Below are 18474 nucleotides of genomic sequence, written 5' to 3'. Positions count from 1 at the left end.
ATTGCGGTAGTCGCGCTTAAATGGTCGCCGTCTATATAGAACACATCAAAGTAATCATCGCAAATTTGTTCTACGGCTGCTCGCTCTTCGGCGTTCAAGTGATCGAGCTGTACTTGCTCGCGTACTTTCTTTTGTCGTTCGGCGATGGTCTCGCGCTCGTCGCTCGAGCGTAACGAGAGAACGTCCGCGGTGTCGGGCGGCGGCAGGTCTTCTAAAGTTACATGTGGAGTGAGTATCTCCACGGGCTTGTCCGTCACATTCAATACGCTAATCGGACATTTAAATTCGACGGGCTGCACTAGGCAATGCCCGATAAAGACCCCTGGGGCGGGTTCGCCGCTCCGCACAATGCCGACACGATTATGATCGGTGACGGCTTCCACAATTGTTTCGCTATGTGGCGGAAGTTTTACCTTGCGAAAAGGTCGGAGCTTAAAGGAAGCTGAGCCGATTTTTAATCGCTTTTTCGAATTTGAAATATCTGCTTTGTGTTTTGAGAGGAAGTCGTTTCCTAAAATGCCTTCGTACTCAATGGGAAAATTGTCTTTCACCACGTACATCGTGTGGCGAATTTTTTTATCTCCGAGATCCACAGTGGCTTTTATCTTCCCTATCGTGTGAATCTGGTGTCCGGTTACGCCGACTAGCGCTAACCGTGCTTCCTTCACCATCGCTTTCGCTTTCAAATTTCCCACTTTTATTAACGTGAGTGTTGCGCCTGAATCTAATAACAGGTCCATTTCTCCTTTCTCTGCCTCCTGTACGGGCAGCGTCTCTAAGTCTAGCGGGCCTTCCTCGTGCTTCTTGCTTATCTGTGCAACACGATATGTCTCGGCGGCGCGCGCCTTATTCCTTTTAGGCTTCTCATCCTCCTTGCTGCTGCTGCGAGAGGATGTTTCCTCGCTAGATTCTTGTGTCCTTGTCTTTCTGACAGTACTCACGGGCGTTTTCTTAACTGCTTCCGTTTTCGTTCGGCGCGGTCGCTCGGGTTTTGGTCGCCCGTTTAACGACCAGCATTCGTCGCGCTTATGCCCTGCCTTTTTACAATATGAACACTCTATCGTGTTAATGCCGCTAGGCTTCTCGGGTTTCGGCAACGCGTATCTGTTTGCTTGTCGGCCCGTACGGCAATCTCGCGCGTAATGACCGTTCTTTCCGCACTTGTGACATTGTCCTACGGTATTTCCCGCGCCTCGCGTATTCGCGGCGGGGTATTTATTTTTTGCCGTTGCTTGCGCGCTCCGCGGGGAGGGGCCTCTAACCTTTTCCTCCGCGCTGGCGCCGGTTATTGCTTCTTGCAAACTTGCGTATCGCTGCGCTCTTACTAACAGCTTTATATCGTCGTGCAATCCGATCTGAAAGTTATGCAGCGCTTGAGTTTTTATGTTTTCAAGGATGGCCTTCTGCTGTTCCTGCGTGTGGCCTTTACCCTCTTCCATTGCTTCATACAATTCGCGCGCTAATTTCTCGACGCGCCTACCGAATTCTTGTGCGCTTTCGCCGGGCTTTTGCGCTAGCGAATTAAATTCTAGCTGCAAGTGCGTCGTGCAGCGTTTTCCTAAATATTCTGTCTCGAGTTCGCGCTTTAATTGATCAAAATCGCGGATATCGCGCGTGTCGAAATCTGTCATAGCCTTCCCTTTAAATTTCGTACAAAGAATAGCTTCGAGTAACATTGACTCGTTGGTCGGCTGTATATTTTTCATAGCATACGTGCTAGCGTTTACGAACTCTCGGACGCGTTCTCGCGAATCTCCATTGATCTCGGGTATCATTGCTCGCGCTTCTTTAAGGCTGAGGTACCCGGTAACTAGACCCGGTTGGTTCCGGACGTCGCTACGCGTTCGTCCGTATGTGATATCCAGCGGGCCCTGGCTGTGTACGCGACGGTCTCGCGTGTCGGAATCGTATGTGGCGGATTCCATCCGGCCTACGCGATTCTGCAATTCGCGAAAAGCGCGAAGGAGTTCGGCTGATCGGTCGAATTCCGTAGCCTCGATGCGGTCCATGCGTTCTTGCATGTCGCGTATTAGATTAATTAAATCAGTAATTACGGCGTCCGGGGCTCTCAACTCGGATCGCGTCGGCTCTGGGGCCTGAGATCGCCTGGCGGGCGGTCCATTTTGCGCCGTTTCGGTGACGGCTTGTTCGGACACTCTAGATGGGTCCGGATTTTTCTCGCGGTTCTCTCGGCTTGGAGTCGCGTTTCTCGTCTGACTCATTTTGAGAGCTTTAGGCGTATAGTCCTTCTCGTTAGGGTCAAATACGTCGGTGTCGTATGAGGTGAGGGAAAATTCTCCTCGTTGTGACACGTGGCTCGGCGTGACGTCGGAGACGTCTGTCAGTGAGTCTGTCGGTCGCTCTGTATTATTATCGCGGTGTTCGCGTTCGCCTGTTACGCTTACGTCTACTTCGTCGAACGGAAACTCGCGTTCTATGACAACGTTCGGAGATAGTACGGGCGTCTCTTCCTCGGCAAAACGCGAATCTAAATTTTGTCGAACTCGGTCTAATCCGTCTTGTTCAGCGGGCCGGTCTAACCCTTCGCTTTCAGCGGGCCGGTTTAACCCTTCGCTTTCGGATCGCGTCGCACTCACCGGGTTAGCTAGATTACGCGAAGCGCGGTGCGCGGACTCGCTATGGACGAACGACGCTTGTCGGACGGGCGTTTGTCGGTTCGGGTCGTCCGACATCTACTTAGCGCTCGGGGATATAATAATTTTCGCACTTACAATATCGCCACGAATCGCATGTTGCTGTCCGTCTGCATCGCCTGGTCGTCGGGCCGCTTTGCTGCTTGGCTGCGTCCCTGTTGTCGCTGTGTCCCTGCGTCGTCGCTCGGGCCGGTGATGCCGTGCGGTAAGTCGTGGCCGTCTCCGGTGTCACTTCTGCACTCGCGGCTGCTACCGTCTTTTTCGCTCGTGTCTTAGCTGGCTTTTCCTCTCCGGGATATGTTGCCGCCGTTCACTAATGTGCTCATTTTGTTTCAGGCGTGTGAATGAGCTCAGAAGTCCGGTCCTCTTGCGCGAGTAGATGGAGCAGATCCCACCGCTGCCACCAATGTTAGCCGTTCAGACGGCTGAAGGGGTCGTGCTCCGCTCGCGAGCTCGGAAGGATCGGGATGAGGGCGTCTGGCGGGCTCGGTTAATGATCACACTTTGTTAAACACCACTTTAACACTTTATAAATATACTAGAGCTTGGCTTGGACGAGGTGTTCTTTATTTAGTGTTCCCGTCTCGCGATTCGTTAGAGTTCGTAGATGTTTCAACGCGACGTCGCGTGGGAGTTCTCAGACCGACTGCCTAATCGCTCGATTCGGCGGTCTTATATTGGTTTCCCGTTGCTACCTCGGGATCGCCCGCGGTAGCATTAACCTGTGTGGTCAGCGCTCCGCGCTGACCTTCGCGTCAGCGATATCGGTCCTCGATGGACCTTTGGTCTTGACGATTTTAGTCGCTAGGGTCGAATTTCCCTGACACTTGGCAATTCGGTTGCCAAGTGCGTTGTGCGCTCACAACAGACTAAACTCGACAAAAAGTAATAAATGATGATCTAACAAATATGTCATTTCCAAGTTTGATAAAGATATCACTTCTTATACTTTTTTTAGCATTCTATACACAGATTTTCAGAAAATAAAATAGAGATCATGAAAATGTGACATTATGACAAATTAATAATATTATTTGGGTAATTTTAATATTAAATATGTTAAAATTGATTAAATTTGAATTATTGCTTTGATAAGTACTGCAAGAAAAAAAAGAAAAAAGTAAAATAAAATTATAAGTAAAATCCTATTTTAAGTATTTTTATTTAGCTTCTTTCCAGGATTAAATATCATAGAAACTGTTGAAAAAAAAAAAATACTCAAATTTTTTTCAATATGCACGTCATATATAAGAATAAATAAGAGAACAGGGAATATCTTATTTTTTATGTAACAATCTTTTAATTAATTTATTAATTATTTAATAAAAAAACATGCTAATGTGTAATTATAATACTTTAAAATGTATTTGTTTTATACTTTCTTAATTTAAATCTTTCATAGCCTATGTGTCTTACTCATAATCTCATTTTCTAAATGAGTATGTAATAAATCCTATTTGATTATATATTTTCCACGCTTTGCGCGCAATTACGACTTCAAATTAGAGTACCTTCAGTATCAGATATAGCGTGACTTGGTTCGTTCGTTAGGTATATATCACTCGTTATCTTGATACTTTTGTATATAGAATAATGAAAGAAATCGCTTGTTGTAAAAAAAAATTATTTTAAAATTTTTGATTGCATTTTGTAGATGCATTCTATTTTACAAAATTACAAATGTAAAAAATCAATATTATTATTTGGTTTCTTTCATGAATCTACATACAAAAGTATCAAGATAAAGTCATCGAAAAGTGAATACTTTACGAAATATTTCATGTTTTATATAAAAAATATCATGACAAAATTTGAAATATCTCAGGAAATTTTTAACGAAAGAAAAAAAACAAATACATCAAGTAGTACAGTAAAATTAGGTCTGAAAATGGCAAAACAGATTGACAAGCCAATTTTTTGAAGGTGAGTAGAGGGTTATAGGAGATGCCCAAATTCACAAAGTTTCAACAAAATTTTCCTGTGCGTCGGCGGCCATCTTGAAATTACAGGTAAGTTTGGATATCTCAGCTCCTATTGGTCGGATTTTTTCCATTTTTTTTTGTTTTGTAGGTAAAAATATTTGCTACAACTTCTGTTTAGAAAATTTTTTAATAGTTGTTAAGGAAAAGAAGTTCCAACAAAAAAGTGTCAATTTGAACAATAGGAGCTGAGATATCCAAACTTACCCCTATTTTCAAGACAGCCGCTGACACACAGGAAAGGTTGGAACTTTGTGAATTTGGGCATCTCTTATGATCTTCTACTCACCCTAAAAAAATTAGCTTGTCAATCCGTTTTGCCATTTTAAGACCTAATCTTACTGTACTACGTAGTCAGCTTTGAATAAGGATGTATTTAAGATATCCAAAATCTTGAAATTTGCAGTCTTCCACCGCCTAAGAAAAAAATTGGCGAACATAATTATTGATATCATCTCAAAGTACGTACTTTGCACTTTCAAATAAAAAAAAAAAAAAAAAAAAATTGTCCGCCAATTATTTAGGGAGATATCGCAATTTAAATTAACCCCTGTTTTTTTAATGATTTTAGCATGATACCGCCGGCATTTGCGTAATCGGATGTGCACAACGAGGAAGTTGCTCGGTCGGATTTTGCACATCATGTGTGTGTGCGTGTGCGTGTGTGTGTGTGTGTTTAAAAGTGCAAAGTCCGTACTTTGAGATGGTATCAATGATTATATTCGCTAATTTTTTTCTCAGGCGGTGGAAGACTGCAAATTTCCAGTTTTGGATATCTCAAATACGTCCTTATTTAAAGCTGACTACGGCTTTGAGTATTAAACTGAGTAAAAATTGAACTGAGACACATTATAGTAGAAAGTTTGCCCTGTAAAACCTTTTTAATACTATTTCTACGTTAATTATTTGTTGAGTAATCACAGTTTAAAAATGGACAAAAATTTACTGAGAAAAAGTGATCCCCTAATTTTTTAGAGCAGTGTGTTTTATTTTAATTCGTTTTCAAATAAAAAGTTGCAGCTTTATTCTATTCAGGCAGTTTTACTCTTCTCTAAATATAGGGCTTTTATACTTATATCTTAAATACGTTAAGGTGGTGGTCCTGCACGTAATTCATGGCTTCGATTATTGAATAAAAATAATTTTTCCTTATCTCTGCTCTCACGTCTGTGTTTGCGTTTGCTTTATTGGTACAAAATGTTTAAATAAGATACATATCCTAAAAATTATTTTCAAGGCCATACTTATCAGTAATAGACAAATTTTACATCGACGAGGATGTCTATGAAATTCAAGAGATTCGTTAACCTCAGTGAGAGACACAAGAGAAGGCGGTTGTCTGTAATCTCAGGCCACCGAAGAGGCTTTGTATCAATAGCTCAGGATTTTGATGGTTCTAATCCCACATCAGAAGATGTGTCAGAGAATGAACCAGGAACAACCAGGAACAATCAGGAACAATCTACTGATGGTGACGATGAACAAACTTCTGACAGAGGTGAAGAAGTAGAGGATAGTGAGGAAGAAGCAGCAGACGGTAAAAGTACTGAAGAAGAAGAAGAAGAAGAGGACCACGATGAAAACAATGGAGAAGAAGTGGGATACGATAATATAGAAGAACACAATAATACATCGAGCTCTTCAGAAGATGAGAACGACAATGTACTAGAAAACCTTGCAGATATGAAGAAGAGGATATTAAAAAATACATTTTTAGCAACAAATTTAAAACATAAACAGGGAAATGTACTGCTTAAAACATTACGTGAGTTTCCTTTCAACCTGCTTTGTCTACCCAAGGATACGAGAACGTTATTAAAAACTCCAACTACTGTCGCTACTACACAAGTTCAACAAATACCTGGGGGAGAGTACCTACATATGGGATTAAAATGCACACTTAAAAAGAAACTGCAAAATCTTCCTGAAGATATGTTGCCTGAAACTATCGAAATAGATTTTAGTACCGACGGTGCTGAAATGCACAGAAGTGGCACAGATCAATTTTGGCTTATTCAATATCGGATTTGGAATTTAATTGATAAAAAGCCTGTAATAGCGGGTATGTTCAAAGGAAAACAAAAACCATCAAATGCATTTGATTTTTTCGCTCAATTTGTTCAAGAAATTGTGGATATACGTGAAGAAGGTGGAATTTTTATACGCAATCGACAGCTTCCGTTAAATGTCCGATGTTTTATTGCCGATGCACCTGCAAGGGCATTTGCTTTAAATCATTATGGGCATACGTCATCAAACGCCTGTTCAAAATGCAAAGTTCAAGGTCATCGTTGCGAAGAACCTGGTTTTCGGGGAGCGATGATTTTTCCAGGGATTCGACATCCACCAAGAACGGATGAAGAGTACCGTGATATGATAGACGAAGATCACCACAAAGGCCGAAGTCCATTATCTCCGGTGTTGGGATTAGTGAAGCAAGTACCTTTCGAAAGCTTACACCTTGTGTATGTAGGAAATGTTAAGAAAGTTTTTTCTGCTCATATTCACGGGAAGTATGGACCTCAAAAATTGAACGTATGACAACTGAATATTCTTGATTCGAGAATGATGGCACTTACATCATATTGTCCCACGGAATTCAATCGCCGCCCAAATAAATTGTCTATGTTCCATCACTTCAAAGGTACTGAATTTAGACAACTGCTACTATACACTGCTCCGGCTGTTCTGCGAAATGTTTTTAGTGAAGAATATTATCACCATTTTATTTTGTTACATTGCGTGATACGCCTTCTCAGTTTTGAAAACGTGGCTGAAGAAATATACGCATTCTGTCAAGAAGCTTTGGAGACCTACGTCAATATGTGTGAGCAACTATACGGAGAACAATTTCTTTCATATAATGTACATGGCCTTTTGCACATAGTCGACGATGTTAGGCAATTAGGTTCTTTGGAAACGTTCAGTGCATTTTGCTATGAGAACAATATGCCGGAATTTCGAAAATATATTCGAAAACCGCACCTCGCTCTCCAACAATTCTATAAGAGAATGTGCGAACTAAATGATTTTAGTTTTGCACACGTTGATAACCGTATCCAAATTCGTTGCTCTAAACCTCATGCAGAGGGTCCTCTAGTAGAACACATCCCTGTCCGCCTTTGTCAGCAATTTCGGAAGCTGCAAGTTGGAAAAATCACATTTTCAACATCCATGCGTGATAATTGCATTTTCCTTCAAAATTCTAAGGTCTGCTTAATAACAAACATTGTACAAATGGAAAGAAATATTTTCTTCATTGTACAAAAATTTCGTACACAGGTTGCTTTATATGATGTCGGACTGACTTCCAATTTTGTAGGAGTATACCATTGCTTAAATCTGTCACACGCAGTCGAGGCAGTCAACTTAAACGATGTCAAAAGCAAAATGTACAGAATGCCGAAATGGAGTGGTGTAGAAGGCCAAGAAGAGTGCGTTCTTGCAAATGAGTGGATATGCGTATCTCTACTTACATCCCTAATAGTACCTTAATATTACAAGAAATTCTATACAAAATTTTATACAAGACATTCTGAAGACAATCAAGACACACGGCAGTGTCTCGCGCCAAGTACGCGCAGAGCGAGACGCACCGTGACTCATTTACGCGAACGCACGAGTTGCGAGTACCCGAGATTTTGAGATCTCAATAACGAGTGAACGGATCAAGTTTTAAGTACAATTATACCGACTACTTTTCCAAAAATAATAAACTACACAATCCGCATAGAAATTCTATGTATTATTCATATTTTATTATTACTTTCAACAAAAAACACGAGATTAACATTTGTTAAAAATAAAATGCAGTTTCAAATTACTATATACATTTTGTTGTTCATTAAAATCGTAGCAACATGGAGAAAAAAGTGGAAAAAAAGAAAAAAGTTTTCAAAATTTCGAGTACTGGTAGATTACTAAAACCTCCAAGAAAGTTGCTGACATCTTTGGACGATGAGTCTAAACGTCCCAAAAAAAAATTTAAGAGTAGTTAATCCACGAAACGCATGACGCAGGAAATTGACCGACTACGACTGATAGTCAAAAAATTCGAGAATACCGAAGACGATAAAATATATGTTAGTGCGTCAGATAATAATGATCCAGAAGTCGTCATGTGTGAAGAAACGTAAGTAGATAATAATAGTATATTAATTATTATTAAATGTATTCATTCATTAATAATAAATTCAATTTAACTGTAAACTTCAACATTAAATAAACAAAAAGTAAATTTGAAATTTTTACTTGATAAGCGGCAATGTAATATAAATATGAAATAAAAGCAATAAATACTTTATAAACATATTTATTTATTGTAGTAACAATTTTATTCATGTTTTTTTTTACATTTTTTGTTTAGGAAAGAAACATTGTCTACCTCTTCGAAAGTTAACAGTGCTGCCCCGATTACTGAAGAAAATAAGAAAGTTTCGAAAACTTCGAGCACTGGTACAATATCAAAACCTCTAACAATGACATCTTCGGACAAAGAGTCTAAACGTCCAAATAAATTGAAGAGTGGCCAATCTGTGAAACACATGAAGCAGGAATTGAACCGACTGCGACTAATGACAAAAAATTTGGAGAATTCCGGGGGCGAAGAAAAATGTGTCAATGAATCGGAGAAAGAGAATATTTCAAATACATTTAAAAAATTGAATGATTCAGAAGTTATCACGTATAAAAATTCGTAAGTAGATAATAATAGTATATAATTAAATGTTTCCATTCTCTCTCTCTCTCTCTCTCTCTCTCTCTCTCTCGCACTGAAAACAGCCTAGTCAAAATGATGTCAATATGACGTCAAAACCGTCGTTTATCATCTTTTCTGTTTTAGACTTTCTCTGTTATAGAATACAAGTAAAATTCGGTATTATTTATGTGTAAACTTTTTTTAATTTATCGATTAAATATTATATATCTATGTGATTTCGTAGCCATTTTTCATCCCAAATGGAAGTTGATACACCTTGTACGAAAACAAAGGATGAAGAATTATTGGAATTAGGTTCCGATACGGAATTTGCACCAGATGCTAATGAATCTTTGGACAAAAATACCGACGAAAATAATAGTCCATCAATGCTCGACTCTAGACCATATCTAAGGAAGAGACCTCGACTTGCATTTTATCCAGTCAAGAATAATGCAAATGCAACTAAAAATAGTGCTACAACACTAGTGAACAACACTAGTGAAAGTTCCGAAGATGTGATCTATCCTAGTCCTACGCAAAGTCCTACCCTTGCGTCTAAAGTCAAACAGTATTTAAAACTCAAGAGGAAAATTCCTGTAAAACGTATAGATTTTGGATTATGTCCTTCGCCTAAACATACTTCTATGCAAATGGAAAATGTTAGTATATTGAAAGATAAAGTTAACACAAGTTATCTTTTACCAATAAACCGATATCGAAGACGAAACTTTTTATCTGCCTGCAGAACAAACTGCGAATAGAAATAAAATGGATGATTTCAATTTGGATGACACCGAAAACAAGCCACCTAAGAAAAAGAGGTAACTGGATAAGTTTAATGTGTAAATATTACTTAACAATTGTGGTAATGTAAGTTGCTTTTATATATCTAATAAAAATATTATTTACAGATTGTCAAAAAGAAAGGACATTTCAGAGCAGCTTAACATGCGATGTAAAGCTGACAGAGCAAAGGTAAACGGCCAGGATTACTGGGAATGTAGAGAAGTAATTAATGCAATATTAACAGTATAGTTATATAAGATATGAATAAAAAAATATAAATAATTAAATATAAATATATAAATAAAAAAAGAAATATAAATATAAATATTTGTCTCATAAAAAAGTAATTCATAATTGTGATTTTTAGTATTATAACATGTTGTCATTGTCCAAAGAAGAGTTACAAAAACGGAAGAATCAATGCTCGCGACATCGGCGCAAATATGAGCGACCAAATACACCAGAAGGTATAATATTTTATTTTATTATCACTTTTTTATGTTATATATGTATATATATATAATAAATATAATCTTTTTAAAGGTTTTTGGGATCCGGAGTTTCCCGAGACATTAGGCACTTACTGACAAAATTTGATTCTCAAGGCTTTATTTTGCGACTCGTGGTAAAAACATTATCATAATGACGTGTATAATCCTCGCCAATTTAATGTCACTTTGACATCATTTTGACTAGGTTATTTTCACTAGCTCTCTCTCTCTCTCTCTCTCTCTCTCTCTCTCTCTCTCTCTCTCTCTCTCTCTCTCTCATTAATAATAAATTTAATTTAACTGTAAACTTTAACAGTAAACGTAAAGTAAATTTGAAATTTTTACTTGATAAGCGGCAATATAATATAAATATAAAATAGAAGCAATAAATACTTAACAAACATACTTTTTATTTTAGTAACAATTTTATTCATGTTTTTTTATATTTTTTTGTTCAGGAAAGAAACATTGCCTGTTTCGGATGAGTTCTCTTCCGGATTAGACTCTCCAATTCACGGTCGTAAATACAAGCACAGCATGGATAATATAGATATATCACTTAATTCTCCGAAAGAGACAAATCTTACCTCTTCGAAAGTTAACAGTGCCGCCTCGATTACTGATACGGTAGATTCACGTAACTCAAATGAAATCCTTGAGAGATTAACGTGAGTAACATATGGAAATATTTGAAATGTGTTAAATTCAGCCTTTCATGTAAATAATTAATTGTAAAAATAATGTATTATAACTATAAATTTTTTGCATTACTGTTTTGTGATGTGGTTAATATGTTCTTTTTTTATGCTACACTGTAAAGCAGTTGTTTTTTTTAGATCTATGATTAACGAGTAATTTTTTGATAGCCAAACCTTTTTCGGAATCAGGACCTTGAGCTTTACGCAGATTGTAATTTTAATATTTGTATAATATACTTATAGTAATACTTTTAATTATTGTATAAAATTTGTAGGGTACTAGAAAAAAAAATGAATGAACTACTCGAAGGGCATAAGCAATTGATGCAGCAAGGTCAACAGATACTGCAGGAAGGGTTACTGCAGAAAGTAGGCGAAGTAAATGTAACCAGAAGCTTTAACGAACCGCTCGAGGGCTTTCCGCTCAATACGCTAGACCAATTCGATGAAATGGAAAGCGACTCCCAAAGAAGTGCGCGTAAGAAAATGGTGAGTAGCTTAATTATTAATGAATCCATTGCATGTATAATACCTACTATAATTTCTCAATATGTAATTGAAATGTATTTTATAAGTAGGTTTACAATGTCCTTTTTCGATATAAAACATATATTATAACTCGATTTATTGTGTGTGTGTGTGTGTATATTCTCTTATTATCTCTATATTATATGTATAATGAAATAGATATTTATTAGTTACTTGATTTTTACCTGATGGATACAATATTGAAACATACATTATTTTATTATTTTAGTATCATCATTTAAAAAGTTTAGGAGGCTCAAAATTGCGTGACTTTTTACATTCCTCTCTAAAGGAGATTATGACTGACGAGTTGGTCAATAAGTTTACGTGGTCTGGTGGTGCTGAGTCAAGAAATTTTGGCGATACAAAAATTGCCAATATCCTATATCGTAAGACATCTTTTATATATAAAACAAAGTCGGGTTAGTTACACCATTTATAACTCAAGAACGGCTGGACAGATTTTGAAAGTATTGTATATGAAGTAGGGGTAGAATTTCCCAGGGAGTGATTTAGGCTGTATAGTTTTTCGTTACCACGTAAAAAAAAAAATTAATCTAGAAAGATATCCAGGGAGAGGGAGGGAGGGAGGGGGAGGGAGAGGGGAGGGAGAAGGAGGAAGGGGGAGAAAGAGAGAGACTATTTGCGTGTCTTAATACACATGTTCTCCGGGGCGAAGCCCGGCGGGGCATGCTAGTTTTTTATATAATATACAACCAATCGTTGCAAAAATTCTCGTACATATTCCAATGAAAAATTTCTACTCAATTTTTATTTGTTTATACCAAATGGCAAATAACTGGAGTTGTACCAAAATGTTGTCCATTGGTTAACTCATTAAAATCTACAGTATGAATTTTCACACGGTTTTCTCACTTCTTTTTTTCGTTGATTTTTGTAAACAAACAAGGTTTGTTTTTGTAAAAAGACATTAAGACATTGTTTTTGTAAACAAACATTTTTGTAAAAAAGGAACTAAGAAAAACGACTACGAAAATTTATTGGTGAATTAGCCTTGTAGTGTAACTTTACAAATGTTCATTTTTATCTTTCAGTTGCAGCTCAAAATTGTCCGTTCTTCAAAGGGCCAGAGAGCAAAATGGAATTTAAAATAGACATGCAAGAGGTTTTGCGTGCGGCAAAGCAGAGAATTCGTAACAGAATTAAAAAGAATGCAATAGTAACAGAAGAGCAGGATCCCGAAGACGATGAAACCGATGATGAAGAGTGTACATCCGAGGAGATGACCGAATACGAATCGGATAATTAAACGAAAGGTAAAGCTCGAATTAACTCTACGAGATGTAAAAGAGTAAACTAATTTTTTATATACATAAGTTTCTTGATTTTCGATAGAAATAACAAATTCATTTCTAATTCTCTAACTTTTTTTTGTTTTTCAGGTTGGCGGATTTAATGGAGGAGCACAAGGAAGAACTACACACAATCACAATACACACAATCGCAATACACCTCCGAGAGGCATGAGTCCACCGATGTGCGATCTCAACTTTTACGGAACTTGTCTACGCATAGAAAGAGCGAAAAGCATCAACAATTGAAAACCTTTTTGCATCGCCGCTGCTTCCCTTGTCTAAAAGAATTCCCGTCTCGCATAGAGTACGACGAACACCTTTCAACACCCGCTCATATGAAGAATGCCGTTCGGTGCGAGGAACAACGAAAAAATAAAAAGAAAGGTAATGAAGAAAGAAGAATGAAAGAAAATGTTTGTTTTAGAAATAATTTCGAAGAAATTTTTAAATTGATAAATTGTTTATGTAGACAAACTGGCAAAGGGAGAAGCTGAGGTTTGCACCGCGGAAGGCGAGGAGAAAGATGTTTGTCATGACGCAAAGAACGAAAAAGAGGAGGATTTAGAAGAACAAGAATACATCACGGGTATTATAGAAAATGTAACTGAGAAGAAATTCAAAATACCATCTTACAAATATTGACGTTAAAATCAGATCTTTATTGGTATGAATTATTTAAGAAAAGTTAGAAGTTTAATTTATGTAAAATTAATTTATATGAAAAAAAAAACATTGCGCGTTCTCTTTGTACATGTATGCTATCTTTACAAGAAATTATATTTATTTAAGTAAATCTATGGTCAAAGTATAGTATCCTGATCAAATTGGTTGAAAATTTAGTAGTTTTGTTATGTATAGTTTATGACGTCCTGGTGAAGTGATCATGGGCACAAAGTCCAAACATGGAATTTTCGAATTACAAAGCGTCAGACATCAGGAAAATGGGTTCATCGGCTCAAGATAGTCCTGTGTACGGTCGTACTGGTTTGTGCCTGTGTGTGTGTGTGTGTGTGTGTGGGGGGGGGGGGGTGAGTGAGTGAGTGAGTGTTGTGTGGTGTGTGAGTGAGTAAGTGTGTGTGTGTGTGAGTGAGTGTGTGGTGTGTGAGTGAGTGAGTAAGTGAGTGTGTGTGTGTGTGTGTGTGTGTGTGTGTGTGTGTGTGTGTGTGTGTATGTGAGTGAGTGAGTGAGTGAGTGAGTGTGTGTGTGTGTGTGTGTGTGTGTGTGTAAATGAGTGAGTGAGTGAGTGAGTGAATGTGAGTGAGTGAGTGAGTGAATGTGAGTGAGTGAGTGAGTGAGTGTGTGTGTGTGTGTGTGTGTGTGTGTGTGTGTGTGTGTGTGTGTGTGTGTGTGTGTGTGTGTGTGTGACTGACTGAGTGTGCGTGTATATATGTGTGTGTTTGCGCGCGCGCGCGTGATATTATTTACACCTACTCACACACACACACACACACACAGGCACACACCAACATGACCGCACACATTAAGGACTACCATGAGCCGATGAACCCATTTTTCCGATGTTTGACGCTCTGTAACTCGAAAACTGTCCATTTTTGGACTTAGTGCTCATAGTCACTTTTCATCAGGACGTCATAAACTACATCATACTAAATTTTTTTAGCCAAGTTGACCGGGATCCATTTTTCCGTGGTTTGGTGCGGAATCCTTTAAACTTGTCGGTTTCAATTGCTGTCGTATCGAGATATGATTTCATTGAGTTTCAACTTTATAAAATGTATGAGAGCGTATATCTTGAGAGCGTATATATGTATGTATAATATATGTGAGAGCAATTGATGCTCATATGAGCCGCACGCATGCGGCACTCACGTGTGTGCAAATTTTAAAATAAAAATGTTTATAAATAAATATATATTTGGTCTTCTTTAATTTAACGTTCTTATAACTGTAATAGTACATATATTAGATTTATATTAAAAAGTAGGGTACAAGGTGAGAGCAATTGATGCTCATATGACCCGCATGCATGCGGCACTCACGCGTGCGAGTCATATGAGCATCATTTGAGGACGCATCTGTCTAGCACCATGAGTGCACGCCGCGGCGCCGTGCAAATTATTTGCACGACGTGCACGCGTCGTGAGCTCACATTGCGGGTATTTTGTTATATATATATATGTGGAAGGGTAAAAGCCACAGTGGTGTAAGTCAAACTTTTTATAAGATATTGGCGCTTGTATGCATAGATGCAATCTATACAATATATAAATTGCATAACCTATATATTTCACGAGCATATCATCACCATTATCTATATAGGTATACATATTATAACACGTTCCCCGAAAACTAAACAAGTATCTTTTCTTTTTAAAATCCTCCCTTTTTTATACAAACAAATCTAAATAAATAGAAATAAACCGATTAATTCGGTTAATTCAAGTGTAAAGGCTCAGTCACAATGAGAGGAATAAGGAATAAGATAAAGGAATTAGAAATAAGGCATATTGCATCTCACTTTAATGTACGTGTACTGAAGTGAGATGCGACATTCCCTTATTCCTCTCATTGTGACTGAGCCCTAATAAATAATAATCAATAATATAATTACTCGATGCTCGATGATCGCTGCCCGCTGGATGCTTGCATCTTCTTCTCTTCTCTTACTCTCGTTCCTTCTCGCAATGCGTCTTCTTCATAGCATCATGACCTGCACACGCGTTATTATTATTATTATTATTAGTAGTAGTAGTAATAGTAGTATTTTATTATATTATATACGCGAAAACATGGGTAATTATTATAAGTTGATTACAATCTCGCGCGTGTCCTAAAATATATATTTCTAATTTCTCATAGAAATACTTACACGACGATCGTTTTGCACAGCAAATTCTGTTTTTCCAACATATCGTATGTATGTACATACACACATACGTGACAAACACCTGTCATATCGAATGTCATATCATGTCATGACTCGAGTTACAAATAAAGATAAAGCCACACTTTACGTATAATCTGATTCAGTCTTTGCTAATGTTACATAATAACGTGCGAAAGAACTAACAGTTAGACTATTTAAGAGGCTATTTAAGAATTTTAATTGATACTGGAAGCATAAAACTGTTCAGCTAGCTTTACACAAGATATTGGTCTTCTTCTTTATGAAATCATCAAATTATGATTATGATACATTTCTACATTATCACCAGCATCGAATCTAATCTTATTTATCGTGATACTCTTGAGAAACTGTTAATCCATTCATCCATTGTTTTAACTCGATCGCGGCGCAGAACTGCGTCCACCAATATTGTTCTTCTCCCTCCAATCGATTCCCGTAAAAGCTGTCTACATATTGAACAGTCGATACAACGACGGCGGATTAGTCTGAAATTAAGCACACGTTAACAATCACTCTTCTTGCTAAAATCACAATTTTCTTTTCAATCGCATACCTTGATTATGACATACCTGAAGACCAGCACGGGAGTCAGATCGTCGGCAGCAGGTATGCCTCTTTCCGACGCCATGGAGAAGAGATTCATGATGGTAGTCGCGCAACAAAATACACACTGCAACTTATCCCTAGGAGTCTTATACGCCGATATCACAGCCAATTCAGCCTGCGCCCATGACCAGGGGCATTCGTAATAATAAACTTTTGAAATGCGTAGGTCCCTGTGATTTGAAGTTACGACTTTTGCCAACTTATTGATATGACCGTGAAAAAGCTGGTCCCTATATACATCTCCATCTTCATTTAGATAGAGCGCATTGTGGTATACCCGTGCCATGACGGTTCTTTCCACCACGACTCTCGCCAAATCTAACTGGTTGGCGCTTGCCGCTGAAAGTAAGAAGTAAGTTCAGACGTCTCTGAGCACTCCGCTAAGATCAATTGCGAGATAAATAATTATATTCATGTACATTGCCAAATCGGATCGTTGTCCATTTCCACGTGGACCTTCCCTAGAAAATTATCTACGAGATCCTGTTTCTCGTCAGCTAGCGTAAGCTTTTTAAACTCTTCGCAGGAGAAAAGCTTTCTTTTTTTTCCAAAAATACCCTCACACAAACGGATACAAGATGATTATTGATAGCATCCCGATCGCACTTAACTCGCACGCATAATCTGAAAAATATTATTAAACGGTTGACATCTTACATTTAAACATCTTACATTTACTTATACATTACATACAAAGATGATATTTATATATAAACAGTACCTATCTAAGTGAGCTAATGTCGACAGCAATCCCTGACGACATCTGATTAAATATGCGATATAAGGAGATCGCTTTTGATAATCCTCTCGAAGTGATTTGAAGAGCTTTCTACATCCATCGTCATTAAATAGACGCACGCAACGTAAAGTTTCATGAAGATGAGTTATGTTAGGTCTACAATGCGAGTCGTAAAGTCGTGAGTCGTAAGAATTGACCAATCACAGTCGATTATTCTCCTCAAATTCGATTGCGATTGGTCAATTCTTACGACTCACGACTTTACGACTCGCATTGTAGACCTAGCATTAGACTTAGCTAACTAAGGCTTAGCTCAGCTTCAGTTTTGCCGTTTGCTATGATAGAACCCTCCTGCTGATGTTCCCCATCAGGCCTCACGTTCTCTTCCTCCGCCTGAGTCTCCATTCGCGCGAAGATCACGTTGATCATCTGCGTGAGAGTCGCACAGGCTGTTGTTTGATTCACCAGGTTGCGCGACGACAAGTAAACGTTGTAAACAGTACGAATTGTTAACAGTACCGTACCCTCGTATACCTCCACATGCTGGCTTGTCATTACAGTCAGCAGAGCTTTAATAATCTGCAGCTGCACACTCTCATCGGTCTGTGGACCGGTGAAGCAACCGCAAATTGTCTCGACAATGCGCACAATCAGCAGCTTGTTAGGCTCCGTTGAATCAGGCACATTGCCAGTGAGATGGCTATATGCGATTAACTTCTGCAGGCAGTCCAGTGCTGTGTCACCACAATCCGTAGTGACTAGCTCTGACATGCTGACTCAAATGGCAAGAAGTACTTTTTAGCGGTAATGACATGTGAGTCGCTCTTAATTGGACTGTGGCCCAATTAAGGGCGTTTGAGATAACCTCTTCACCCTGCACAGCTGGTGTACATCTTATTTGATCTCGTTACGGAGGTCCTCTGCAAGATGGAAATATGAGTGACAAACTTAATTAGCAACTATCGCTTATAGCTACAGGCTTATTAGCCTGTATATTTATTTATTTCAGTATAAAATAATTTTTAAAACGTTCATATTAATTCTGATTGCAGACGGACCTTCGGGAACACTAGCGCCTTCTTCTTTTAACATGAATAACTAAAAAT

General features: G+C 38.3%; 3 protein-coding genes across 11 annotated transcripts; 2 read left to right on the top strand and 1 right to left on the bottom strand.

Annotated features, from left to right (window-relative positions):
• The first annotated feature begins 4297 nt into the window (after nucleotides 1-4297).
• On the top strand, nucleotides 4298-7181 carry LOC139820417 (uncharacterized). The gene has a single exon (XM_071790683.1). The coding sequence runs from the start codon at nucleotides 5912-5914 to the stop codon at nucleotides 7172-7174; it is 1263 nt and encodes a 420-aa protein (XP_071646784.1). The 5' UTR covers nucleotides 4298-5911; the 3' UTR covers nucleotides 7175-7181.
• Nucleotides 7182-8637: 1456 nt separating this feature from the next.
• Nucleotides 8638-15023, top strand: LOC139820418 (uncharacterized). 5 transcript variants are annotated; one of them, XM_071790684.1, is made up of 8 exons: nucleotides 8638-8765; nucleotides 9000-9329; nucleotides 11071-11280; nucleotides 11586-11799; nucleotides 12068-12227; nucleotides 12894-13115; nucleotides 13242-13538; nucleotides 13624-15023. In XM_071790684.1, exons 1-6 carry the CDS (start codon nucleotides 8644-8646, stop codon nucleotides 13106-13108), a joined length of 1251 nt encoding a protein of 416 aa, XP_071646785.1. In that variant the 5' UTR covers nucleotides 8638-8643; the 3' UTR covers nucleotides 13109-13115; nucleotides 13242-13538; nucleotides 13624-15023. The 5 variants fall into 5 exon arrangements, with proteins under 5 accessions (XP_071646785.1, XP_071646786.1, XP_071646787.1 ...); XM_071790685.1 differs by lacking the exons at nucleotides 11586-11799; nucleotides 12068-12227; nucleotides 12894-13115; nucleotides 13242-13538; nucleotides 13624-15023 and adding exons at nucleotides 9577-9994; nucleotides 10081-10156; nucleotides 10247-10310; nucleotides 10489-10588; nucleotides 10665-10746 and having other exon boundaries at nucleotides 11071-11209; XM_071790686.1 differs by lacking the exons at nucleotides 11586-11799; nucleotides 12068-12227; nucleotides 12894-13115; nucleotides 13242-13538; nucleotides 13624-15023 and adding exons at nucleotides 9577-9994; nucleotides 10081-10156; nucleotides 10247-10310; nucleotides 10489-10588; nucleotides 10665-10817 and having other exon boundaries at nucleotides 11071-11191.
• An 85-nt stretch (nucleotides 15024-15108) lies between these two features.
• LOC139820419 (GTPase-activating protein and VPS9 domain-containing protein 1-like) lies at nucleotides 15109-18183 on the bottom strand. 5 transcript variants are annotated; one of them, XR_011733956.1, is made up of 6 exons: nucleotides 17351-17561; nucleotides 17049-17253; nucleotides 16593-16968; nucleotides 15985-16469; nucleotides 15727-15825; nucleotides 15109-15516 (listed from the first exon to the last, which is right to left on the bottom strand). XR_011733956.1 is itself a non-coding variant. In XM_071790691.1 (4 exons), exons 2-4 carry the CDS (start codon nucleotides 17071-17073, stop codon nucleotides 16470-16472), a joined length of 456 nt encoding a protein of 151 aa, XP_071646792.1. In that variant the 5' UTR covers nucleotides 17074-17253; nucleotides 17351-17537; the 3' UTR covers nucleotides 16114-16469. The 5 variants fall into 5 exon arrangements, 3 of the variants coding, with proteins under 3 accessions (XP_071646792.1, XP_071646791.1, XP_071646790.1); XR_011733955.1 differs by lacking the exons at nucleotides 15109-15516; nucleotides 15727-15825 and having other exon boundaries at nucleotides 16114-16508; nucleotides 16577-16968; nucleotides 17351-18183; XM_071790691.1 differs by lacking the exons at nucleotides 15109-15516; nucleotides 15727-15825 and having other exon boundaries at nucleotides 16114-16508; nucleotides 16577-16968; nucleotides 17351-17537.
• Nucleotides 18184-18474: the final 291 nt, after the last annotated feature.

This window comes from Temnothorax longispinosus, chromosome 10 (genome assembly GCF_030848805.1).
Source record: "Temnothorax longispinosus isolate EJ_2023e chromosome 10, Tlon_JGU_v1, whole genome shotgun sequence".
NCBI classification, from domain to species: domain Eukaryota; kingdom Metazoa; phylum Arthropoda; class Insecta; order Hymenoptera; family Formicidae; genus Temnothorax; species Temnothorax longispinosus.
Note: the sequence above shows the minus strand (reverse complement) of the source record. Positions and strands in the feature narration are given on the sequence as shown.